The following is a 12,459-nucleotide window of genomic DNA, read 5'->3' as shown; positions in this document are numbered from 1 at the left end:
ATGCAGGGAGGCCAAAATAGGTGTGGTGCATGAGGATCATTTTGTTTTGGTTTAAAAGTCTAGCTGCTGAATTTGGAACGATCTGGAGCTGATGTATAGCACGAGTCCAGTCTTAAAAACAAGACCGGACTACATTCCCTACATGTTGCTCCAGGGTCAAACTACTGTCCAGAGTAACACCCAGGTTTCTACATCTGATTTCATATTAAGAGTGAGGGGGCTGATGAGTGGCTGAATTTGTTTTGAGATATGTTCAGGGCCAATGATGAGAACTTCTGTCTTTTCAGAGTTGAATTTTAAGTAGGCATAGGCATAGACATAGGCAACTATAGACAAAAGAACAGGTAGAGCTGTGTAGCATCCACATAGCTATGGAAAGAGATATTGTGATGGTGTATTATCTGTCCCAGGGGTAGCATATACAGGGTGTACAGAACAGGTACAGAGCAGTATGTCTTACTAAAACAATACAGCATCTAGTTTTGAGAAGGCCATCATTTTATTATAATGTGAGAATCTGTCTTTAAAATTTATGGCATAGGAGTAATGTATTATATGGCCAAAAGTATGTAGATATCTCTGTCAACATAGTCGTCTCTGTCTGATTAAAAGTTTGTGGCCACAGTTTGGGGAAAGCCCTTTCTGGTTTAAACAAAACAACTGGTGCACAAGGGAAGCTCCATAATGAAATGGTTTTCCTAAATTGAGAGAGCCCTCATCTTAACCCCATCCAAATGTTTTGGGATGAACCATTCAGTCCTTAATGGCTAACATCAGTGGTCCTCAGTATTGTTGTAATCCTGTGACTGAATGCGGAAAAAATCTCTGCAACCAGTTTCCACGATCTCGTGAAAACTCTTCCCAGAAGAGTGGAGACGGTTCCAACAGCAGATTAATATTCATGGTTTAGGAACAGCCAACATTCACATCTGAGTGTAATTTTGTCCATATACTTTTGGCCATATAGTTTATCAGCTCCCTGACGCCCTCTGGTGGTACAAACCTCGACACATTGTCATCATAACTGAGCACCCCATAGGTGAAACATATAACACCCATGACGGCTGCAAAGAACAGCATCTCTGTGTAGAAGCCCAGCCAGGCAAAGTAGATCCCAATCTTCTCCCCGTAGTACTTCCTGCAACCAAGAACAGCACATTTAACTCTGCAGATGACTTTCAGAAAACAAAAGATGACAGCATTCAGGTGCTGCGTGTTTACCTGATGAAGTTAAGAGGCTGCTCTTTGTAGAAGCAGAGAAACCTGGCCCAGTGTTTGTACAAGTTGTAGCGCTCACTCTCACACTCAGCATTTCGTGCCCTTTTCCAGTATCGACACTGAAAGGAAAATAAACCTTCTTTTAATATTAACATTTTCAGAACATCACATTTTCCTCGAAGTAAAAAATACAAAGAGTCTTGTGCTTTATAATGTCATTACTTAGGAACAAACAGATGTAATGTCTTCTTATGTTAAGAACATCTTAATTAATCATTGTTGCTCTGGAAACAGGAAATACACAAACAAATGAAACAAAAGTAGTTGTAATGAAAGTCCTGCATTCAACATTTTACAGGCCTGTTAACTACTACAGAACCACTTTATTTTTTTTTACAGGACAGTTGTAATAGCAGTAAAAATGTGTCCATTCAACAGACCTGCTCCTGTCAGTGTGGCTAATGATCATGCATTAATGGTTAACTTCAGTGTATTTCAACCTGGACCCTACTTTACAATGTTTTTGTGACTAATGGGAACAACAGTTCTTGAAATTGGTCCAGTATCGAACAGGACAGGCTGCAATATAACCACTCAGGGCAAATGTACACATCAATTTACACCCATTAAAAGTGTTTGTTTTTGCCACTGACAGGCTTTGATTATTATCATACATTATGGAAAGGATCTCTACAGATCAAGACCTTTTTGGTAAATAGCAACATCCTTTTTGTTTAACCAGAATCAGCCCCAAAATTACTATCATCAAAGCCACCCAACTCCATTTAAAGAAACAGTCACTTTAAAGGGATAGTGCACCCGAAAATGAAAATTCTGCCATTATCTACTCACCCATATGCCGAGGGAGGCATAATGCGCTCACGTGAGACCGTGAGACATGGGCACCGCGTTCATGTGTGTTCATGTGCTTTCGCTGGTGTAGCGCAAGCGCGCACATGTGAGTGCGATGCACAGAGAGGCAGTTAGAGCTACAGGCTACAATGAGGCTAAAAACAGAGTTTAAATGACGTTTTTCCAAACAACTTTTTACATCGGGGCTTCAGGACACTTGGATCACTACGGACGAGCAGTATGGAGATATTTTGTGGTTTCAATTATGTGTTTTTGGACATTTGAATCTGGGGCGCCGTCAGCCTCCATTAGGTGGAGTTGTGTTGCTACCCCCTCTCCTCTGGGATCTCTGCAAGTGTTGTGAGGACTCACTTCACCTGAGCCTCCCTCGGCATATGGGTGAGTAGCTAGTGAGTCAGCCAACTCACTAGCTCTGAGTTGGCTGAAATTAACTCTTTGTTCACCTAGTTAGATGAAAAAGTATGTTAGCTCTAAAAAAATTAACGTTTCTTTAAATGGACTATGGAAAGGATCTTACTATTTAACATAAAGGTTTATCTTTATAGGGATCATTTCCATAATGTCTATGGTTGACCTTTAATTTGGATCAAGTACAACAACTTACTGACTTAGATCACTGACAATACAAGTTATATGTATTTATATGATAAATAAATATATTTTTATCATTAAAACACATGTCAACATGCCATCTGACACTCCCACCCCCAGCAGGTATTGTGAAATGGTGCAGTCCATCTGAGAGAGGGGGACAGATGCACATGCAATAATGACAAGGTTTGAGGCAAACTGCAGCCTATAAGCAAAGTCAGGGTGCCTCACCAAAAATCAGGGGCTCCTAAAGGAAAGTCAGGGTACAGCGAGAACAAGAAAGTGAAAGAAGAAAAGAGGCATTGACCAAACCTCTGCAAAAATATGTGAAGAAGCAGCAGGTATGACAGACGGAGCTGAAGGTGGGAAGTGAGGAGGACTAATGTTACCAAATAAAACCTGCTGTATCAGGCTAACAATTTTAAAGCTACAGTGAAGACACAGGTATCACTAAACTAGTGGACCTAAGGCATCCACTGGTACCAACCACACTGGACACTGGGGTCCCTCAACAGTCTTGTAATTGCATAAATAGGGTATAACTGGAAAACTGAGAGTTGACAGCCATATACTCTTTAATCTATTTCAGAGCTGCAGGCAATTAGACCAATATATGTTGTTATGATTTAATACCTTGCAGTAACTGCTTGAGTCAATGTCTGTTTTTAATTTTCCGTAATCATTCTATGGACTGCATTTTTTCTGCCAATATATGTGGAAATATGATTAATTGGATTATTATTGCAGGAAGTATAAACTTTAACAAAGTGATATGTATAGTGATTTGAAAATCCAGAAGTTACCCTTTCAAATACAAGCAGCATTTTAATGTTTGTGGTCCAGGAAGCATTACCTCTAAGTACTTAATATGGAATCAGGTTACTCATATGCATCATATCATAAATACTGCATGCTGAATCTTAACCTAGATTAAAGTAGCAGCTCTGCACGGTTTTCTCCCTGTCTCATGAAGTAAAGGTAAAAAATATCATGAAATGGAAAGGCCAAAGTGAATGAACATATGTTTGACTGTTCTTTCTTCATGTGTCTTACATCATGTAGAGGAAAGGCTGCTGTGTATGTCCCATTGCTGAGCAGTCGCTTGATTCCCGTCTTGTCTTTTTCTTTCCGACCCTCTTTGTAGTACGGGCAGCGAGCCAGAATGTAGAACACCTTAAAAACAAGGATGGGATTTAACAAGAGATTAGGGGATTTGGATTTGGAGGAACATTTTAGCTAAATGCATTTTACATTCGGCTTCATTGTTGCACAAGCATGTTCTAAAGCTGCAGAGTAAAACAAAAACAAGCAAAGTCTCCTGGGGCCAGACTGTCCAGAAGAATTGTGAGAGCTAAACGGATTGTGGTTGGGGTGTGTACTGTCCTTGATAATATCGTGGGCCCTCCTGATGACCCTGCTGTTATAAATGTCCTGAATGGAAGGAAAGGCTGCTCCTGAAATGAGTTGTGCAGGTTTTATCACACGCTGGAGGGCCTTCCTGACCTGGGCAGTATAGTTTCCATGCCAGGCTGTGATTGAGCTAAGTACACTCTAGGATATTGGTTGGCATGTCAAACTTCCTCAGCTTTCTTAAGAAGTACAGTCGCTGCTGGGATTTCTTAATGATCTGTTGTGTGTTGTGAGACCAGGCGAGAGCCTTGCTGATGTGGGTGCCAAGAAATTTAAAGGTTTTCACCCTCTCTGGCTCTGTCTCACCAGTGTATAGTGGCATGTGCACCCCTTTCCTTCTCCTAGGATCAATAATCATCTCCTTGGTCTTATCTATATTACGAGAGAGATTATTTTCCTGACACCAGCCCACCAGTTCAGCTACCTGCCCTCTGTATGATATCTCTCCCTCACCAGTGATCAACCCAATACCTGTAGTGTCATCTGCCAGTTTTATAATGCTAATATTGGTCTGGGAGGCCACACAATCATATGTGAAAAAAACAATTCTTGGCGTACAATCCAAGTCTCATTGATCCAGCTGTATGCTCCCTATTTCCCAAACAGACAGACCTTTCCAATGAAGAACTGAACAGAAAATGAAAGTTACCTATGCTCTCTTACTGCCTCTATAAGTAATTTGTTTGTGTTATTGTCTAATTTTGGTGTTTTAAAGGATTCACAAAAGTCATACAGTAACACAGACAAACTACCAATGGAAGCAGTGGTAGACCAGGGACCTTACTTTAAGATCTTCCTTAAAGTCCAAGTTAAAGATTCCTTGAAAAAAATCTGTTGCACAAAACATTCTCAAGTCTTCTCCTTCTCCTTAAGGTTTCCCGAAAATGTTTACTTAAGGATTTAAGTTTTTCTCCTAATCTTGGTCTTATACTTAAAGACTTGCTTAAAGTTTGTTAAACCGTTGCACTAAGAACCTTACTAACCAAAGCAAGGACAAAAACATAAAGTACCCCTGACTCCTTCTTAGACACAACATGGTTGAATTTATGATGATGATGAGCAACTGATTTTGTACTTAACAATTAACGATTGCTCTGTGGCTTTATGCAACAGGATCTTTCCAGTCAATATTGGTGAGGCATTTCATGTAAGCCTTAAGTGTCATACTTCAGGAGCAAACTTAAGGTGCTTTGTGCAACTGGCCCCAGAAGCTTAGATATAGTTTTTCCGTTGTCAGACGCAGTCGCCTATGACATCAATTCATCAAGAATTCTCACAGTTTTTGGATTCTTTGTTCTCCACAGAGGTATGTGAGGAAAGACAAAATTTTCGTTACAAATTCAGCGTGACACAGGATGAGTAATTGATATACAGTTGGTCATTTGGGGGATGAAATATTCCTTTAAACTTATATATCAATCATGAAAATCAGAGAGAAACTCACGATTCTGTTTCTGGTGGAAGGCGGGAAGAAAGTATCCTTGTCAGTGATGAGAAAGAAGTCAGTCTTGCCCTTGTCGAAGGGGTGTGTAAAGTAGTCAGGTTGTGGTCGCATGATGTGCTCTGGCAGGCGGAACGGATGCGAGAGCCACTCCAGCGGGACATCCTGACCGTGGGGGATATCACTCAACTTGAAAGGGACTTTGATCTTTAAGACATCAGCATAAGTGGCCAGAACATCCCATGGAGCATGGATCTTCAAGAAATATGTCTTTTGATCTTTGGAGTCCTGGTACAAGGAGAGATGGAGGGGAGGAGAAAAAATACTTGAATTAATGGCAGTTTCATGAGTCTAATGCTGAGCCATCCCTTTAAGACTCCTTCTGTAGAATATGGTGTGCCTAAGCAAACTGTCCACTAGGTGGTGCAGTTACTCTGTGGTTGAATTTCTTACTGATTTGTCCTCTGTTTCCAGCTCCAGTCCTGCTTTCTCAAGGTTGGCCTCAAACTCCCTCCTCCTCTCCTGTAGAAAAACACACAAACCACAGGCATGAGCTACACACTCACTGCGCATGTTTTCTCCTTTACCCATCCTTGTTAGAGAAATTTACCAAAGCCCCTGTTTGAGGCTCCTCTCTTTGACTCTTTGGTTGTGCTGTTACAGACGGGTCAAACAGGGGGCATAAGGGGGTGTGATGATGGGTGTTGTAGCTTTTAAATAGATTTAAGAGACACTTAACAGTTATATTTCCCCTATCAACAGACACAGCTAGTGGCAAACCCTTAATTACTGACTTGCTAAATACTGTGGGAGCACATTTATGTTTTAAACATAACCCTGACAAATTCTCCAAATTTTCCATCCCAGTTGTGTTAACTGGCCACACGATAATACATTCATTCATTCATTTTCCATGACCCTGTTGGGGGTCACAGGGAGGCTGGAGCCTATCCCAACTAACACTGCGTGAGAGGCAGGGTACACCCTGGACAGGTCGCCAGACTATCACCGGGCTGACACATAGAGACAGACAACCATTGACTCTTACATTCACACCTACGGCCAATTTAGAGTCATCAATTAACCTGCAAAACTGCTGCCTTTAAAAAAAAAAAAAAAGCATGGAAAAAAATAAATAAATTCCAGGAAAAATGATGAGACTAAATGTTTCAATCTCTGAACACACTGTGATCTTTGGCACTGTGGTTGTTCTGTGCAGCTCCCAAAGGAACCTTCCTAAAAAAGAGAGTGATAAAAAAATATATAAAAAAGTGGATAAAAAAAGGGTTGAGATTGAGGAGGGTCAGGAGAGAAACTTTCCACCATCAGTCTTCCAAGCCTTTGTGCTCTGACCTTTTCAAGTCCACCCTCACTCAAAAAAGGGCCACATAGGTCGTCTGTGCAAGCAGGTTAAAATGACCAAGCCCCCCAGATGTGTGCAGGGCTTTTCATAGTGGCCAAACAGTGCAATTACGTTTACCACACAAGGCCATGTGGCTCAAACAGACTTTTTGCATAGACTTACATGATGAAAGACACGTCTGTAAATGAGTGGATAGATATATTTCTTAAGTGTCACACAACCCACACTAAATGACGGTCAGATAACATTTTGAAAGTCTAGAGGAGCTGCAGGATTGAATCATTTTTGTCACAGTGGGCACTTTTCATCCGCCATACATGCCACCTCCTCAACTCATTCAGTAATTTTCCACACGCCCCGCCTCGTCACCACACCTACCTGCCAGCCTATCGCCTGTCCATGCATTTCCCATTCCTGCCAGTCCACCACGCAGCCTTATCAGGCAAACGCCGCTCACCTGTGGATCATTATCCCATCACTACAACGACGCCCACTTCGCAGAAACTCCTTGCCAGATTGTTCTTTGCCTACATGCAAGACTATTTAGCGTTTGTTTCCGGACTGCTTCCTCGATATCGACCCTGCCCATCCCTGACTCTCCTGCTTCGTCTGCTCCCCGGTAAAACAATCTGCCTTCTGTTTTCGACCACAAGCTTTGCTTCTGCCTTCCTGATTCCTGTTCGCCCATTTCCTGCAGCTGTCTGGAAAAACCGTCACCCATCTTTCCAAAGTGAGTTCACCAGTTCAGTCACCTGTGATCTTCTGTGCTGTGGATTGCTTTGCTGTTTGGCTGCAGACAACGACACAGTGTGTGCCTTGTGGATTCCACGTTTCATTGCTGCTGTCAAGCTCGTCCCTGTCCATCCCCAGCTTCGCATCGGAGAGAATGTTTCCTCAGTGAGTACTCCTGGGTTTGAAACCTCATCTCTTCTGACATCGCTCTCTGCCTGCCCCCTCGCATCATCACTGCACACAACTGAACTGTCTGCTGTGTGTGTGCGCCCGGCGGACACTGGCATCTCACCTGTGTGCTGCTTCAGAATGCCACATGGACAGCTGCAGGCAGATTCTATTCCCCTAGGGGCTCTGAAACGGAACACTGATTATCTCTGTTGCTTCATCAGTCTGCACTGCTTGTATCTATTGAAGTGATGTATAAAAGCTCAGTATAAACTGTTCCGCCTGTCCCTGGTGTTGCTAATGGGACCAGACTCCACAAGTTACAAGTTTATTCTTAATCAAGTTAGCAGAGCGCTAAAATACAATTTAGCAGCTTGACCAGCGGAAGTCTTGAGAGCACCTGCCGCCTGCTTTATGGACCACATGGTGCAGACAGAGTGCCAATCATCCAGGTACTTTTATGCGCAGGTAATTTTTGGCTTCACTGAGCAGCCTTCACAGGAACAAACTGGGTCCCACTTTCAACACTGTATCCAGTTCTCTTTATATATCCATGACTATGACCCATATTTATGTCTACAGTTAGGCAGCAACTTCTAGTAGCCCTGGTAATTAAGACACAAGCAAAGGAGGAAGTCAGGTGATGCAGTATAAAGTATAGAGCGACAAAGTCCACATAGAGTGGGGTGGTGGATGGCTCAAACAAACACAGGACTTTCACCCAAGAGACCAAGGTTTGTGTCCCACGTGTTTTCTTAACAACCACATAGTTTTGGTGCATAACTGTGACCGTTTCACAACATTAACCACATGTTTAAAACTGCGGCTGTTTGTATGTGAGCCAACCGTCATGTCATTTTCGAAGTCACTGGAAAAGGATCAACTCTGTCTTTGCCATTTCAGATTGCTGCTTGACGATGATGTAGTTAACAACATGCTTCAAAATAGGACGAATTTGAACACTGATGTCACTGATGTAGGTGGACAGCTGTGCAGAGAGGGCCTTTGATGCCTTTATTGGATGCAATTGTGAAACCATAACGGACAACAAATTAAATCATAGTAATTACAAATAAAACGACAATGACTTTCCATATCTGGAATTTAATTAGTCCAAGAAGAGGGAAACTGGATTCACAAAAGTACAGATAAGCTAACTTTCAAGTTAGTCAAACTGTGATTTTATCCAATCAAGTTTTTTGGTCCTAATCCAAGTCCTCTGATTTTGGATATCTGACAGTACCAAGTCCGATCCAATAAGTCACCAACTTGCTGTTTAAATATGTATCTGACACATTTAAGCAACAGATTTAGCCTTCGAAATTCAGCCCACCTTATTTTTTCACATGCTACTTAACCCAAATACTGAAGGCCACAAATGGCATGTGTCATGTGGAAAAAATACAATCAGAGTCTCACTTCCTCTTTGTAGTACCATGTATTCCTGTTCTGGATGTGAGTTGTGTAACATCAACAGTGTCACAGTTAGTCAGTGGTCACTCAGTAAAATGCTGAGTCGTCAACTGACGGCAACTTGTCACTTTTCTTATATGCTTACCTGTTTCTTTTCTCCATCTTTGTCGTCTACGTAAGACAACACAAAGTCTATCCTCCGAACTCCGTCCCTGAAGAACACCGTGTCTTTGTTTGGTTGTAGCTTGTCGGTCTAAGGGGAGACACAAACAAACAAAATGACACTTTCAGATTTCTCACATAGTGGGAAGCAAACAGACACGCGATACTTGAACAACATTTACTGAGAGAGCAAGAAATGAAACTGTTATGTATGTTAAGACACACGCAAAGGGCTCAGACTTTAACACTGATACATATACAGTATTCTATATAGCGGGAAGCACATTATGTCCCACATGTAAGTTACACATGTAATTAAAGTTACTGTAGACTACTGACTCCATGCAGCAGACATCCACTTGTTAGTGCACGGGAGCATATTGAAAGTATTTCTAGATGTTGTTGCTTGGGAAAAATGGTCAGAGGGAGGCCACGACGACTGAAGAAAAGCCACATAAAACAGGAAATTCTGGACACGGTACAATCACAGTCTATCATTACACAAAAATAGTTGACGGTGGAAAAGAGACTTGCTCTACATGTTCTATATTAACTTCTGTATTTCACTCATTGTCTCAACTCCTAAACTACGGATACAGTTTTTGAGGCTGGATGTTTTTTTCATTTTTCTGTGGAAATGTGTTTTATTGACACCAGTAATATCTAAGGTAATTTGGAAACAGAACGCTGCTGGAAATAGATGTAAGATTAAGTGATCTACAGTATGTGATTTACTGTAATCTGTGTCTACAATATACCATATGCATCTTTATTTGTAGCGCTGTAACAATGTCGTTCATTAAAACATCAATATGCACCTCATAACCTTTAACCAACCTGGAATTTAAGATACGACTGTAAACCTTCAGTCTACACTTGTCACACAGTTGAATGACTCAAATCTAACTACGTCTAAACTAACTGTGTCAGCGTATGGCTTTACATTGCCATACTTTTTTAAAAATGAAAATAGGTAAATGTAACGTGTTTGTAGACAGAGTCCTTTTTATATTGAATATAGAAGGATGCTTTGCTGATTTTCAACCAGCTTTGTATCAAAGCACTGTGGGCAGTATGTGTAAATGAACTATGGTAAACTTCCCTCCATCTAACCAGTGCCTAGATATCCCTCCTCGCATCCCAGTGAAACTCTGCTGGATGATGCAATTTACATCATCCAGCTGACTTTTGCTGGCTCTCGGGCTGTTGCTCAAACTACAGGCTGGGCTTCTACATTTTCGTATTGCATGCCACCCATGCTGCCGCCGCCGACAGAAAGAGTATAGAAACAGATCAAGAGACAGACCCGCCCCTCTCTCTGTATCTCTGAAACTCAGACTGAAACGGTAAAACTAGGCAGTGCTGTTCAAATTTAAACCATGTTTATGTTACAGTAGTGCCTATTTCTCCCCCATGATGTTATAGAAACTTATTTAAGTGCTGTAGCTGTAACAGGGGGAGTTTGTAAACGGGAAGTGGGCGCCATACTGTTTTCTGCACAGTGAAAACAGAGGCCGAAAAACTGAGATCAAACAGTAAAACAAGGCAGTACTGATCAAATAAACCAAGATTCTGTTACTGAGTTGCCCATTTGCACCTCAAATTTTATTAGAAATGTGTTTTAGCATACTGTTTCAATATCAATTCTTGCCATCCGCCACTGTTTTACACAGACGTGTTCACATGTGTCAATGTACTGAAGTACAGTGTCTTAATGTATGAAATAAAATGATTTCTTAAAAACATATAATTTAATTATTCAATATTAATCAGTGGTAGGCAAAGTATTCAGATATCACATTTAAGTACAAGTAGCAATACCACGGTGTAAAAAAATACTCTTTAACGAGTTGAAGTCCTGCATTCAGAATTTTACTGAAGGAAAAGGAAAGTATTAGCATCAAAATATATTTAAGGTACCAGAAGTAAAAGTACTCATTATGCTATCAGAATAATGTATATCATATGATTGGATTATTAGTGATGCATTTATGTGTCTGTGTCTACAGTACAGTACTTACTATAAAATGACAAAAACTCTGTCTGTCTGTGGGTGTGTCTGTTCCACGTTTTTCTCCTCACTGACTTGGTCAATCCATGTGAAATTTGGCACAGTGGTAGAGGGTCATGGGAGGATGTGAATGAAGCAATTTTACATCAATTGGCCAAAGGGGGGTGCTATAGCAACCGATTGAAATTGCAAACTTGAATGGGCATATCTCATGCCCCGTATGTCATAGAGACATGAAACTTTGCACAGAGATGCCTCTCCTCACGAGGAACAAATTTGCCTCAAGAACCCATAACTTCCGGTTATATAGTCTTTCCGCCATTTTGAATTTTTTGAAAAACACTTAAAATTGATCTCTTCCTAGGAAGTTTGACCGATCTGCATGAAACTCGGTGACCATAATCTAGGGACCAATATCTAAAGTTCCCTCTTGGCAAAAGTTGAAAAACATGTGAACTACCAGTGCGCCCCACTTTTAAGTCAATACAACATATAAACACTTTAACCTTTCAACGTGCTACCTCAACTACTAATGTACAGTTTTAGCCTGCTAACTCTCCCACTATTGACAATGGTACTACTATACTTTCAATAAAGCAGTCGTACTATCAAATTCACAAAGCCTGTCTGAATACATTGCTCTTCTTAATGGGTTCAGTTGACTATTTAATCTGCAATTTCCTGTGACCTGTATCCAAAACACACACCATGTGAAACTGTATGTAGGCAACTCAGTGGGCATGGACTAGTTTATTTATTGATTTAGATCTTGTATTAATAGTCTGAATATGCAAACTAACTAGTAACTAAAGTTATCAAATAAATGTAGTGGAGTAAAAAGAACAACATATCCCTCTGAGACGTGGTGGAGTAGAAGTATAAAGTAGCAGAAAATGGAAATACACAAGCAAATTACAAGTACCTTCAAATTGTACTTAGGTACAGTACTTCAGTAAATATACTTTGTTACATTCCACCGCCAATATCAGTACATGCCTCACCTCAGTTCATTTCACATGACATGACTTAAAAATTTTCTGTCAGATTTATGATGACTGTTTGCAGCCCAAAATAGAA

The 12,459-nt window shown here is 40.9% G+C and overlaps 1 protein-coding gene across 3 annotated transcripts in view; it reads right to left on the bottom strand.

Annotated features, from left to right (window-relative positions):
- ano5b (anoctamin 5b) overlaps positions 1-12,459 on the bottom strand; it is a 40,125-nt gene that overhangs the window by 10,654 nt on the left and 17,012 nt on the right. For all 3 annotated transcript variants that reach the window (XM_050064778.1, XM_050064861.1, XM_050064947.1), the window contains 6 exons: positions 9,355-9,462; positions 5,987-6,055; positions 5,537-5,821; positions 3,736-3,855; positions 1,222-1,337; positions 1,004-1,138 (listed from right to left, as the gene is read on the bottom strand). In XM_050064778.1, coding sequence (XP_049920735.1) covers positions 1,004-1,138; positions 1,222-1,337; positions 3,736-3,855; positions 5,537-5,821; positions 5,987-6,055; positions 9,355-9,462 — 833 coding nt within the window. The remainder of the gene's footprint in view (positions 1-1,003; positions 1,139-1,221; positions 1,338-3,735; positions 3,856-5,536; positions 5,822-5,986; positions 6,056-9,354; positions 9,463-12,459) is intronic.

Source organism: Epinephelus moara, chromosome 1 (assembly GCF_006386435.1).
Source record: "Epinephelus moara isolate mb chromosome 1, YSFRI_EMoa_1.0, whole genome shotgun sequence".
In the NCBI taxonomy this organism is placed as follows: domain Eukaryota; kingdom Metazoa; phylum Chordata; class Actinopteri; order Perciformes; family Serranidae; genus Epinephelus; species Epinephelus moara.
This window is presented reverse-complemented; position numbering and strand designations above follow the sequence as displayed.